The 14,750-nt window shown below is 42.7% G+C and overlaps 1 protein-coding gene and 1 non-coding gene across 2 annotated transcripts in view; one reads left to right on the top strand and one right to left on the bottom strand.

Moving 5' to 3' along the window:
• Nucleotides 1–7,841, bottom strand: part of CDS2 (CDP-diacylglycerol synthase 2) — a 65,789-nt gene extending 57,948 nt beyond the window's left edge. Inside the window, exon 1 of the mRNA XM_012755048.2 lies at nt 7,553–7,841. Within this exon, the coding sequence (XP_012610502.1) occupies nt 7,553–7,609 (57 nt within the window). The 5' untranslated portion in view covers nt 7,610–7,841. The remainder of the gene's footprint in view (nt 1–7,552) is intronic.
• A 5,198-nt stretch (nt 7,842–13,039) lies between these two features.
• LOC142861515 (small nucleolar RNA SNORA26) lies at nt 13,040–13,157 on the top strand. The gene has a single exon (XR_012912740.1). It is a non-coding gene; the product is annotated as a small nucleolar RNA SNORA26 (small nucleolar RNA).
• The last annotated feature ends 1,593 nt before the right edge of the window (nt 13,158–14,750 follow it).

Here is a 14,750-nt window from a genome sequence, read left to right on the forward strand (position 1 = left end):
GGACTTCAATAGGTAGAAATAGGGTAGGTGACAAAGAAAGAGCACATTTCAGGGCTAAGACATAGCAAGAACTGGCCAGGCGCAGTGGCTCACGCTTGTAATCCTAGCACTCCAGGAGGCTGAAGCGGGCAAATCGCTCAAGGTCAGGAGGGAGTTCAAAACCAGCCTGAGCAGGAGCGAGACCCCGTCTCTACTATAAATAGAAAGAAATTAATTGACCAACTAATATATATGGAAAAAAATTAGCTGGGCATGGTGGTGCATGCCTGTAGTCCCAGCTACTCAGGAGGCTGAGGCAGTAGGATTGCTTGAGCGCAGGAGTTTGAGGTTGCTGTGAGCTAGGCTGATGCCACGGCACTCACTCTATCCTGGGCAACAAAGCAAGACTCTGTCTCAAAAAAAAAAAGAAATAGCAAGAATCAAGATCCTTGACAGAGAAGTACCAAGCAGGGGGAGGGGCCGCTTAAGAGGAAGGCTACAAAGGACGGTAAGCAGTTTAAGTGATATGAAAAAGGGGTCAGAATTCCATTCTTTTTTCCCATAATTCATATGGTAGCTTCAGAACTGACAGATGATACAAAGAACATGTGAACTAGAAAGGGCTTAGAAGAGCAAATCCTGAAGGGAGGGACCTCAATTAGAAGGGTTTACAACAGTAAAGGCACCAAGTCCTGAAATCTGTGTAATGTACCTGAGTCACAGACAGATAAGGATTCCAGGTAAAAGTTTGCAATAGTGCAAGCATTAAGTCCTGAAATCTCTGAAATGTGCACAAGCCACAGACAGATAAGGAATCCAAGGTAAAGGTTTACAACAGTGCAAGCATTAAGTCCTGAAATCTTTGAAACCGTGCATAAGCCACAGATAGATAAGGAATCCATGTCAGTGGGGCGGCAGGAGGTGAGAGCAATTACAAGGGTTTACAACAGAGCAAGCATTAAGTCCTGAGATCTGTGAAATGTGCACCAGCCACAGACAGATAAGGATTCCAGGTCACATCTGGTTAGAACCTGCATCCTGGCCTGGGCAAAGGAAAAGAGGACTACTGGATTTCAAGCCAGAGTAACCGAGTGATCTGTGATTCTATTTGCAGAAGAAAGGAAACTGGAGGAGGAGGGTAATAGTAGAGTGAGAGAACTCAGATTTGAGACAAAGCAAGTGTGTGCTGACTGAGGGACATGCACCGAGGAATGTCCTGCAGACCACTGAAACCACAGGTCTAGCAGGACACAGACTGTGGGGACAGTCTCTGCGAGCTGCCCACTTAGGGCTCTGGTGTCAATGATAGACAACCTCTCCATGTCTTAGACCCAGGGGCACAGAGTGTTGCCCACAAATCCCAGGTGCCAAGGACTCTTTCAAAAACTCAGCAAAGTCTTCACAGAGAAGCTCCAAGCTGGCCCTGTGGTGACTCAAAGGCAGCAAATCAAATGGACATCTGACTTTGGTAGGACAGGTCAGGTCCTTCCACACAGAAAGCAGCGCTCCCAAGCATCACAGCCTGGCGTGGGGGCTGTCTGCAGGGAGAAGCAGGTAGGAGAAAGGAAGCCTTCACCATGTACCCTTTGTTCTCTTCAAGTTCTGAACCCCACATTTCTTAGGGTCAAATAACATAATAAAGTTTAACTTTCTTTAAAAGGTCACTCAACTTGGCAGGCCTGACGCCATCCCCACTGTTGGAGCAAACAACGTGGGACCAAAGATCAGTGACTGGCATGGGGAGGTGCCTAACGTGTGAGAGTGAGCAGGAAGCACCTCGCTACTATCCCAACCACATGACAAGACTTAGAAGGCAAGAATTCTGCCCAATGCCAAAAACAAATCAATATGCTTTCAAGGAGACCCTGGCAAAATTAACAGTCAAGAGTCAGTGTCTGCCTTTTTCCAGAACCAAAGGCAGTCTGACACACGAATGGCTGCACTTTTTCACCCCAACATCCTCTAGTGCCAGTTGGGAAGGTCTGGGAGGCTGGAACAGCACAGAGAGTAGGTTAACAAGCTGAGGATCCCAGAAAAGTGTGAAAAATCAGAGACACTGACATGCAAATTTTTTCAGTTTAAAGGATGATCAGTTACAAAATTCATTTTAAAAGAGTTTCTCAGAGGCCGGGTGGGGTGGCTCACGCCTGTAATCCTAGCTCTCTGGGAGGCCGAGGCGGGCGGATTGCTCAAGGTCAGGAGTTCAAAACCAGCCTGAGCAAGAGCGAGATCCCGTCTCTACTATAAATAGAAAGAAATTAATTGGCCAACTAATATATACAAAAAATTAGCCGGGCATGGTGGCGAATGCCTGTAGTCCCAGCTACTTGGGAGGCTGAGGCAGGAGGATTGCTTGAGCCAGGAGTTTGAGGTTGCTGTGAGCTAGGCTGACGCCACGGCACTCACTATAGCCTGGGCAACAAAGCGAGACTGTCTCAAAAAAAAAAAAAAAAAGAGTTTCTCAGAAACATACAAAATTACATGACTTCCTTAAATCGGCAGAGAAAAAGTGGATTATTTGGGAGTCAAAAATGGTATAAAATCCTGTATAATATCCTCATGAATACTGATATCAGCCACTCTCAAAGAACAGAGACTGTACACAGCAGACACTGGAGTCAGTGAATGTGCTAAGGAAAGGAATACTGAAATCTGAGTTGATTATTGCTAGAACAAATGGTTCTCACCTGGAAAGTAATTCTTCCAAACAGCCTCACACATGCCCTGAGGCCCTTTGCAGTCTTCAAGCTCCACTCTGGGAGTGCCTTTCAAGGATACCCAAATGGGCGCTCCCAAGATGTGCTTACAAATTTGTAAGTCACCAGTCATCCAATAACCAGGAAAATTGGACCTAATTAACTTTCTCTACCCCCCAAAGAAATATTTTTCACAATTTTACAGAGAGTAAAATATCCATATTCACTCTTTGAGGCCTTACTTTTTTTTGCATATGACATTTTGAAAGACGTATTTTGTTATTTTTCTGATTTTGTAGGCAAATAAAAATAGGTAATATTTGGGCATTTTATCTATCAAAATTAATCAATGCAGAAGCTTTTAAAGTCTAATTAATTCTATATTCTTGAATGCAGCATTATGTAACATAATAGGGGGAAAAAAAGCCCAGAAATTAAATGACCTTCATACTATATTAACTACTCTGTATCTAACCAGCTGTGTAACCTTGACAAATAAACTCTCTGGGCTGTGGTATCATCTTCTGTAAGATCGCCTCTAGTCCTAACACCCAATGAGAGCAATTTTAACATTTAAAAAGATATTGAACTCTTCTAATAAAATGCCATATTAATTTATGCAAATGTGAAATATTTTCTAAAAATTAGATTTTAGAAAAAGCTAACTTTAAATATTTATAAATTGGGAAGTAAGTTTTGAAAGATTATACTGAGAGTTAAGGTTTACTAATTTTTCATTTCCCAAATTATTTCCCAACATTAAAAAAATTTTGTGAATCTTAAATTCAGCTCAAAAAAATTGTTTTGAAAGAAATAAAGCATTTCTACTACACCTGAGGTAGTCATAGCTCTTAAAATAAGATTTTACTATTTCAGTAGTTCACTCTCAATGTCTATCAGAAAGCCATTTGTAATTATTCCATCAGTGTGTTGAGATACACTGTAGCTAGTACTATGAAAAAAGATAATTGCATACAGCAATGCCCAGTGGTCCTTCTACAGTTAAAGCTTAACTGTGATTCTGAGTATTGAAAAATTCAGCAAGAAAATAAACTGAAAAGATAAGTCACAGAAGGCTAAGCCTTTTCTATAAAACTTTCCTTAAAAGGTAATGAATACGAGGCCGGGCACGGTGGCTCACGCCTATAATCCTAGCACTCTGGGAGGCCGAGGCGGGCAGATTGCTCGAGGTCAAGAGTTCGAAGCTAGCCTGAGCAAGAGCGAGACCCTGTCTCTACTATAAAGAAATTAATTGGCGAACTAACATATGTGGAAAAAATTAGCCGGGCATGGTGGTGCATGCCTGTAGTCCCAGCTACTCGGGAGGCTGAGGTAGTAGGATTGCTTGAGCCCAGGAGTTTGAGGTTGCTGAGCTAGGACACCACGGTACTCACTCTAGCCTGGGCAACAAAGTGAGATTCTGTCTCAAAAAAAAAAAAAAAAAAAAAAGAAAGGTAATGAATACGAATGGTTTCACCAAACACATATAATTTGAAGATTTAAGCATCTTCCAAAAGTGGAAGATGAATATTATTTCCTATAAATTCCATAAAGATGAATATTTTTTCCTATAAAAACCTACTTTAACCAGTAGCAACAATAACTAAGACATTATTACAGTGTGACAAGCTCTGCCCTAAACGAGTAACATGCATACTCATTTAATCCACATGAATATCCTATGAAGCACATGCAATTTCATAACCCCCATTTTAAGGATGGACAAACTAAGGTTTATACAACTTACGTGATTTGCTCAAAGTTACACAGCTTCTAAGTGGCAGAGCTCAGGCTGAAGGTGGATCTAACTGACTTAACCACTATCTTCAGCTAAAATTTAAACCCTCCTTTCTACATGATGTCACTATTTCCTCTGCATATTGGTTTCATCTACCTAGAAAGGAAGCCTTAAAACAAGTAAAGCTCTAATTTAAATAGCACTGCAGCATCAAAGTAAAGCAAAAAAACCCCAGAAACTTCACTTTAAATTCCAAATAGAAATCTCCTGAAATGCCAACCCAATCATAATTTTTTTTTTTTTGAGACAGAGTCTGGCTTTGCTGCCCAGGCTAGAATGCCGTGGCATCAGCCTAGCTCACAGAAACCTCAAACTCCTGGGCTCAAGTAATCCTTTTGCCTCAGCCTCCAGAAGAGCAGGGACTACAGGCAAGTACCACCATGCCCAGCTAGTTTTTTCTATATATATTTTTAGTTGTCCAGATAATTTGTTTCTATTTTTAGTAGAGACGGGGTCTTGCTCTTGCTCAGGCTGGTTTCGAACTCCTGAGCTCAAGCAATCGTCCCACCTTGGCCTCCTAGAGTGCTAGGATTACAGGCATGAGCCACCACATCGGACCTCCAATAATAAGTTTTAAGATGCCAATCTTTTGGACCACATTTTATCCTTCTCTTTCCTGAGCTTCTTGCAAAACCATGGTTGGGCAGGAAAAGGATCATTCCCAAAGTTTAAATTCCAAGTTTCTTAGTTTGGCAACTATACTCTGCTTTGAGACTTTAATATTATAAGCACAGTTCCCAGAGGAGAACATAGCAATTGGCTTTGAAAATTCCATTCTGGGATGCTAAATATAACAAAATACCTCTGACTTTTATAAATAAACACATTCCCCAGATAATTTTGATACTAATGATTGTCTATTTATAAGATAGTTTTGCCACAGCAGTTAAGCAACTGTAACATTTTGAGGACTCTTTCAAATTTGTTCCAGATCTTTTAAAACACTGACTTGAAAATGGTTCTCCGGATTCTTCTACAGTGAAACAAGAAATTTCCCATTTCACAATTCATTTCCCTAAAAAGACAACCTTGTTTTATTATTTCTAATTTCCTTGGGTTCTAACACAAGAATATTGGCAAAGCCAGAATCATAGAAGTAGATTTTTTCCAAACTATGAAACAGAATAAATCAGGATTTTAAAAAACTTTATTATATATTCATCAAAGGCAAATAATGCATTTCACAGTTTTTAAAATGTGCCCTTATTAAAAAGCCCAGATATGACAATTCAGAAATACTAAATGATGGGGTGAGGGATTAATTGCATTGTTCTGGACTAATGGTCATCAGATTTTTAACAAAATGCACAGCACCTGTATTTTAGGGAACAACATGCAACTAGTGGACCTCACAACCCCAGGCATTCTGTCATTGTATAAGTGGTATAAGCCAAGTTGTAACTATGAAGTCACCTTTAGCTGGACAGCTCCTCATGTCCTCCCTACCTAAAATATGGGATGTGAAAGTGAGAATTAACTGGCACTTTATTTTTGAGGAATAGATCCAAAGAGCTGAGTAGGAAAGGTAGCAACTTCCTTTCACCTCATAACCCCAGAGTTGTTCTAGTTTTGTTTTTTTCTTTTTCAAACATGTCTAATTATTGCAAATAGTTAGCTTTTCAAAAATATAGCCCACCAGTTATTATCATGCCTTCTTTCTTCTCCCTCTTTTCACACCTTCTAGGCCCTTCAAAGTATCATGTCTCTTCAAGTGACCCTAAATCTGCACCACTAGCCCTAAATTTTCTCCAAAATATGTTCTAAAAATCAATATGGACAGTTGTCCTTGGATGATCTGCTGATAATAGCAATAACAAAAAAGTTGTTTAAAACCCCATTATCTTTCACCCAAAACATTCCTCCTAGTGTAACTGCTCTGTTGACATTCTGTCACCAAACCTTGTGCTTTCTTCATTCTTGGTGTCTCCCTAATGTCCCTTTCCTCCATTAATCTTTTATAGGCTATACAGAAGCAGGTGCTGTGGGCCTGGTATAAGGCAGCAGGGATTGGTAGGAACAGATGATTCTCAGCTCCAGCCAACCATTAACCATTTCTAACCATTGGAGAGAAGGCAATGGCAGATCCTCCAATTATCCAAGACAGGAAAGAAATTTAGATTGTTAGGAGAAATTTTCTCATCTTCAAGGCAACCTGTGGGCCAAAGAAAACATCTGCAGGTCACCCACTGGCAAACCCTGAGTAAACCAGTCTCCAGCATTCTGGTCCAGATTCCCTCAGTCCACTCTACACAAGATCAATTTTCCAAATACATGGCTCCTGACCACTGCTAACTCGAAAAGCACAAATACTACTATAAAGTCCCAACCCTTATGCTGTCATTCAACGTCCACAGTAATACAACCACTCCCCACCAACTCCCCATACAAACCTTTCGCTTCAACCAGTCTACTCGCCCATCCTTCACCCCCACCCGGCTGTGTCCCCAAGATGGCCTCCTTTCCACTCTCCTCTGCCCCATCAGTGCCCACGTCCATCCATCCGCCCGTCCATCCGGAGTATACCCTCCAACACCTGCTGACTGAGAGCTGGGTCACTGCCTAAGACACCTCTCTGCTCAAGGCAAACGATTTAACTTCCAACAAGGGATTTAAATCTCCCAGGAGGCAAATCCTATGGCCTTGTCTAGATTCCCCCACCTTCCCTCCAAAAAGGATAAAAACAACATTTTAATAAGAGAACGGAAAGCCCAAGTCGCACTCAGGGGAGTCTCCTCCCACCGAAGGCTCCGCGAGGTGTCCGCATTTTCACACCCAGGAAGGCCTCGGGGATGCTGGGGAGTGGAGGGGACCCCCACCAGCCCCGCGAGGCAGAGGCCGTGAGCGACTCCAGGCGTGCTCCCTCCTGCGCCCTGGGGGTACCACCCCAACCGGACCCAGAGCCCCGACCTGCCGACCCCTGGCGCGCGCGCCGCGGGGCCCTGCCACCCGAGGACCCTCCGCGCTGCCCAGGCTCGACCGCGACGAAGGTCAGGGGGCGAGACGACCCTCTGCGCGCGTCCCCCGCGGGCCTCCCGGGAGCGCCGCTGCCCGGGCCGCGCCCACTCGACGCGGCCGCTACCTTGTCCTCGGGCGGTGCATCCGGCTCGTGGGCCACCCTCTGCCTCAGCTCCGTCATGTCGGAGACTCCGAGCCGACGTCGCCGCAGGCGAGCAGCGCAGCCGCCGGAGGGGACAGCTCACCGCGGGAACGCGCGGACTCCTTCGACCGGCCCCGCCCCGCCCGCGCGGCTCTGCAGCGGCTCGCAGGCCCCTTCGCAGCCCGGCCGCCAGCCCGGGAGCCCGGCCCAGCCCAGCGCCACCACCGCCCTTTCACCCTGGCCGAGCGGTCGACAGTCCCTAACCCCGGCCCGCTAGCTCCCCCTCCCGGGAGGCGGGCTCGGAGCGAGCGCGCACGCGCGCCGCCGCCATCATGGCCGGAGAGATGCACCAAGGCGCAAATACGCCAGGGAGGCGGGGCGGCCGGGGCGGAGCGGAGCAAAGTGGAGAGGCGCGCATTGGGCAGCAGCGTGAGGGGGCGGGGAAAGGCGTGCGAGCCCTAGCGAGATTAGCCAATGGGAGCTCCAGCTGTGAATGAGGCTGGCTGGCGCCCTGGGTCCTGCACGTAACGGGATACAGAGAGCGAGGGGCGCCCCCCGGAGGCTCCAGCTCCTCGAGTACTTGCTGCCCTCCGCTTCTAGTCCGCCGCAGCGGGGGCTCTTCCCTCACACTCTCAAATAGGCGTTATTTAGGCTCTGAGTGGGGAGGCCAGGTGAGCCGACCTGGTTAAGAGGTCGGCTCACCTCTTACCACGTGATAAAGAAGTGAAACCCAAACTTCAGTCCCCTTGCTTTGCCAAGCGGGCGCTAATTGAATGCTAGGCGCTGAGTTGAGTAAATCGTTTTAGTTTCTCTTATTTAATCCACACATCGTTTGGAAGTGGATATGATTGTCATTTTACAGATAAGATCCTCCTCGGTGTTTCACATGTCTTCTGGACTGTTGAAAGACATTTTGGGGGACAGGAATGCTACCTAGTTTTGTTTACTGTGGGTGTCCTGTGTCCCTGACACATTCTAAGTGCTTTTTGAATGGATTTTTTTTTTATGAATGGATTTTAAAACTTTGAAAAGGAAAATTATTTAGCCAAGGTCTCTCCGCTAGAAAGTGCGTAGTAAGAATTAGAACACAGGTATGTTTGTTACCAAGCTCACACTCTAACCACTCTGCCTGCCTGAATTCATTAAGACCTGTGTTGCTCTAGCATCACCTTCAGTGCTTCGTATTCTTCCTATTCGCTGCCTGGTAAGTGATGTAGCACAAATACAACGTGGAGTCCCCAACCTTAACCATCTTGTAATCTAACAATGACAGGCACTTGCACACAGAGGAGTTGCAATTCCCTGACAATTTTGACCTGAGGTGCGGGTTTTGGGGAAAGTTGGGAGAATTCTGAAAAGGGCATTATATATTCCTGATTTCTATATGAGTATATTCCCAAGTTTCTTTACAATGCTTTGAAGTGACAGTAAAATGAGTTTGGAGTAGCACTGAACTCAAGGTATATTTTGTTTCCTATTTAACAACACTGCACAGATACTTGTGTGGGTTTTTTTCCCCCCAGGGAGTGGGAGAGATACCACTCTTCAGCTCATAATTTATGTAAAGAAAGCTTTGCTTTTTGTGTTTATTTTGTCTTTTGTTTTTTTTTTTTGAGACAGAGTCTTGCTTTGTTGCCCAGGCTAGAGTGAGTGCAGTGGCGTCAGCCTAGCTCACAGCAACCTCAAACTCCTGGGCTCAGGCAATCCTTCTGCCTCAGCCTCCCGAGTAGCTGCGACTACAGGCATGTGCCACCATGCCCGGCTAATTTTATATATATATTAGTTGTCCAATTAATTTATTTATATTTATAGTAGAGACAGGATCTCACTCTTGCTCAGGCTGGTTTCGAACTCCTGACCTCTTTGAGCAATCCACCCGCCTCTGCCTCCCAGAGTGCTAGGATTACAGATGTGAGCCACTGCGCCCAGCCTTTTGTTGTTATTTTATTTAGAATAATGATGGTAATTTTAAAACTTATTTAACCTATTGATGACTGTGTGACCACCATTTTGACCAATGTTGATGGTCACTTCTTGATCTAAAGATCAGAAACCTTTTGGATAAGTTAAAGCAAGGTTTATTATCTTAAGGACCTAGGAGGACATCACCACAGAGAGAGCTACAAGGTTATCTTCTGAAACAGGTGGAGATGTTAGTATCCCATACGTCACCTTTAGGGGCACATGGTTGTGAAAGGTCACATCTGAGTGAGTGAGCATCACAGCAGTCCTTTTGGAAGCTCATCTATTCCCTTTCAAACCCAGCCCAATATAAAGAAGGCTGGGAAACCAATGCATATAGGTCAGAGTTCTAAAATGCATAGTATGATTACTAGGATAAATAACTCCCTAAAATTTGATCTGAACAAATTTATCTGTCATGCTCAGTCCTCCCAAACTAAGTGAGCTCAAATCAAGTATATTGCTGAAATCAGTGCTGTGAAGAACAGGGATCAGGTAAAAGTCATGCTAATTGACCCTTTGGCCAGCTTTGGGGCCTCTCCCTCAATTGTAGAAAGAAATTAAAAGTAAAAATCTCCCTCCACCTCCAGCCCAAAGAAGAATTTTGTTCCTTTACATTACCTTGCACCTGTTCCTCTATTCTTGATTTTCTCTTTTGTTCCTTATATTAACTCTTTATTAATTCTTTTCTCCAGGGTCATTTTTTTTCCATGCATGAGTAACATCTACACAGAGATTTATTTTCATTGCACTCCTGGGTTAGTTTCATTATTTTTATTTTTATTTTTTATAGGCAGGGTCTCACTCTGTCACCCAGGCTGGAGAGCAGTATCATAATCATGCAACCTCAAACTCATGGGCTCAGGGGATGCTCCTGCCTCAGCCTTCCAGCCTTCCAAGTAGCTGGGACTACAGGCAGGCCACCAACATACCCAGGTTTTTTTGTTTTTTTGGGTTTTTTTTGAGATGGGATCTTGCTATATTAGCCAGGCTGATCTCAAACTCTTGGCCTCAAGCGATCATCCTTCCTCAGCCACCCAAAGTGCCAGGATTACATGCATGAGCCACCATGCCCAGCCCAATTCTAAGGCTTTTGAAATACATTTCCAAGTTCCCACAAGAAAAATTACACCAATTTATACTCCCACTTGCAATATTTGAAAGTGCCTATTTCTTTGAATCCTTTCTAACACTGGGTGTTAATATAAATTTTATTAATTTTGTAGGTTAAAATTCTATCACCATTGAATTTACATTTCTTCACTTATTAATGTGGCTAACAAATTTTTCACATATTCACTAAGGCTAGGATTAGACACTGAAAGCCAGATGCCTCTGGCTTTTTTTTTTAGATGAATAAATTTCCCTTTTCTGTTTATCAGTTTGAGATCTCTGTCACTGAAACCTAAGGTATACTAACCAATACAGTGCTTGTAGGCATATTAAAGTCTTAAAACTTATGCAGTCATTCCTGTGTTTTATGGTTTTTTTCCTTTTATAGTTAGAAGCACACAGGAACATCACATAAATATTTACTGAAATATTTTTCCATTTCTTATTGGATATACATTTATTTGAATTTGAATTCTTTAATGTACCTGGAATTTATTTTGGTGAATAGTTATTAGGAACAGTCTATAACTTTATTCTTTTCTAACAGTTTAATCAATCATTTGATCAAAATTTACTTAATTCATTCTTTCTTCCACTGATCGAATAGTACCTTTACTATATGTTAAGGTGAACCTCTTAAAATGCAAATTGGATCATGTCAAGGACGTGCTTTTGATAACTTTCCCTTGCATTTATAGAGGGCCTACAAAGTCCTGTAAGATCTTACTCCGCCTTTCTTTGCAACCTATCTTGCACCACTCTCTACATTGTTCAGTGTGCTCATGGCACATTAGTCTTTTGCATTCCACAACGAACCTGTCTGAACATCTAAGCATGACGACCTTTGTAATCATGCTATTTTTTCAGCCTAGAATGCTCTTTCTTCCACTTTCCAAACATCTAGCTTCTCTGGTAAAATACTATCTCTCAGAGAAGCCTTCTCTGACCACAGGTCATAGTCATTTTTATGTCCTCATTTCAACAGATTCATGTGTATTCTGGGTACCATATGAGTAGAGTTTGATTGACATTTAAAGTGTTTTGAAATCCATTTCACTATGATTTGGCATTAAATCAAAATGTTATTATGTAAGCTGAGAGCACTGAAACAGAGTAGCAGAACATATACATTTGTTATTAGTGAAGCAAATGTTCTTCACTGAAGGAATAAACACATTTTGCAAAGGAACTAAGACTTTAAGAGACCCAAGAAAGGAAAATACCCACACATAGATGAAGCTGTATTATGTTTTGATATTGAGATATTGCAAAAAGATAGTCAATCACATATAAAGCAAGAAAGTTTTAGCATCAAAACTTACAAATGGGTAGCAGAGGCTTGCAAGAAATAACAGACAATAGAGTAGCTCTCTTGCAAAATGCCGCATCATCAACATCCTTGACAATACAGTGTGAGATTATATGGAAAAACAAAATCAGCAACTGAGTAGGAAACTCTGAATGTGGAGAAGTAGTAAGAATGACTTAACTAATTTATTTTGTTTATATTTTTTATGTAGGCACAAAAGCAACATATGATAAAAATGTTTTTAAAGTCTAAATATTCTTTTTTTTTTTTGAGACAGAGTCTCACTGTGTTGCCCAGGCTAGAGTGAGTGCCGTGGCGTCAGCCTACCTCACAGCAACCTCAAACTCCTGGGCTCAAGCAATCCTCCTGCCTCAGCCTCCCGAGTAGCTGGGACTACAGGCATGCACCACTATGCCCGGCTAAGTTTTTCTATATATATTAGTTGGCCAATTAATTTCTTTCTATTTATAGTAGAGACGGGGTCTCACTCTTGCTCAGGCTGGTTTCGAACTCCTGACCTCGAGCAATGCACCCACCTCGGCCTCCCAGAGTGCTAGGATTACAGGCGTGAGCCACCGCGCCCAGCCTAAATGTTCTTTTAATAATTAAAAAATAGAAATTTTTTTTTTTTTGGACAGAGTCTCACTCTTTTGCCCTGGCTAGAGTGCCGTGGCATCAGCAACCTCAAACTCCTGGACTCAGGCAATCCTTCTGTTTCAGCCTCTGAGTAGCTGGGACTACAGGCATGCACCACCATGCCCAGCTAATATTTTTCTATATGTTTTTAGTTAGCCAATTAATTTATTTCTATTTTTAGTGCAGATGGGGGTCTCATTCTTGCTCAGGCTGGTTTTGAATTCCTGACCTTGAGTGATCCTCCTGCCTCGACCTCCCGGAGTGCTAGTATTACAGGCATGAGCCACCACCCCCAGCCACAAAATAGAAATTCTAAGTGATAAAACATTGTATAATAATGTGACAGTTTTATTTTCATTCTTGTGCTACATAAAATAATGGTACATCTTACATTGAAAGTATCTTAAATTCAGTGAAGTACATATGTCTAATAGAAATGCCAAAGGGAGATGCCCTTTCAAGGTTGATGCACTGCTTTAAGAGACTAACACAGAAGGGTAAAGTCTCCATAAAACCCAAAGAAGAGATTGTAAAATTCCTCTTTGGATCCTGTCTGAAGTCAGAGCTGAACTAGAAAAAAAAGAAGAAAGAAAAAAAAGAGAGAGAGAGGAAGGAAGGAAGGAAAGAAAGAGAAAAGAAAAAAGAGAGAAAAGTGCCAGAGGGACAGAATAGAATAAGAAGATATTTGAGGCCCTGCGCGGTGGCTCATGCCTGTAATCCTAGCACTCTGGGAGGCCGAGGCCGGTGCATTGCCCGAGGTCAGGAGTTCAAAACCAGCCTGAGCAAGAGCAAGACCCTGTCTCTACTATAAATAGAAAGAAATTAATTGGCCAACTAATATATATAGAAAAATTAGCCGGGCATGGTGGCGCATGCCTGTAGTCCCAGCTACTCGGGGTAGGCTGAGGCAGGAGGATTGCTTGAGCCCAGGAGTTTGAGGTTGCTGTGAGCTAGGCTAACGCCACGGCACTCACTCTAGCCTGGGCAACAGAGTGAGACTCTGTCTCAAAAAAAAAAAAAAAAAAAGGAAGATATTTAAAGTCATGATTGAGAATATTCTAGACTTGATGAAATAAATTAATCTTCAGTTCCCTGAACAGGATAAATAAAACTAAATCCATACCTAGATACACGGTAGGAAAACCGAAGGATTTGACAGACCACGATAAGATATTGAAAGCAACTAAAGAGAAATGTAAACAAAGCAAAAGAGAAACAACAAATTGCCTCCAACCGGTAACAATGGAAATTTTCACACAAACGGAGATTTAAAACCGTGATTGCGCATATTATTAGGAAAATAAGGGGAAATGAGCACAGTGTTGGCTGGAGCATAAATAGCAATCTTTTAGAGGTCAATATGGTAACATCAAAAATTTAAACGTGTATACTCTTTGACTAAGCAATACTGCTTCAAGGAGCTGCTATGACTAAAATTACCTAAATGTTCAAAGGTGTTTGTAATTACAATGGGAAATTGGTAAATTAGGTTACATACATGAGATATTATGCCCTTTTCAAAAGAGTACTGCTATAGAAAAGATGGACATCGTATAAAATTAAAAGTACTTCATTGGCCAGGGGAAATTGTTCTTGCCTGTAATCCCAGCACTTCGGGAGGCGAGGCAGGAGGATAGCTTGAGCTAATGAGTTGGAGGCTGCAGTGAGCCATGCCGATCCCACTACTGCACTCTAGCCTGGGCAACAGCCTGAGACATTGTCTCAAACAGCAACAACAAAAAAACACCTGTTCATTTCGTAAACACTAAGGCAAAATACTTAACAGATCACATTTAATTTTAATTGTTTTGAGATAGGATCTCCTTCTGTAGCCCAGGCTGGAGTGCAGTGGCATCATCACAGCTCACTGCTGCCTCAAACTCATGAGCTCAAGGGATTCTCCTCCTCGGTCTTCCAAAGTGCTGGGATTACACACGTGAGCCACCACACCTTGCCTGGAATGAACACATTTTTAAAAGTGTATTTGTATTTTTAAAAGCTTAAAAGATTGAATACAGTCAACGATTGCATGATTTTATGAGCTTGGTATGTGTGTGGGGATGTTATAAAACGGTGAGTGGAAGTTAACTATAACCAAACAGTACACCCCTTTATTGTCTGACACTTTTAGGAGAGTACCACTTCTTTTTTTTTTTTTTT

The sequence above is a fragment of the Microcebus murinus genome, chromosome 16 (assembly GCF_040939455.1).
Source record: "Microcebus murinus isolate Inina chromosome 16, M.murinus_Inina_mat1.0, whole genome shotgun sequence".
In the NCBI taxonomy this organism is placed as follows: domain Eukaryota; kingdom Metazoa; phylum Chordata; class Mammalia; order Primates; family Cheirogaleidae; genus Microcebus; species Microcebus murinus.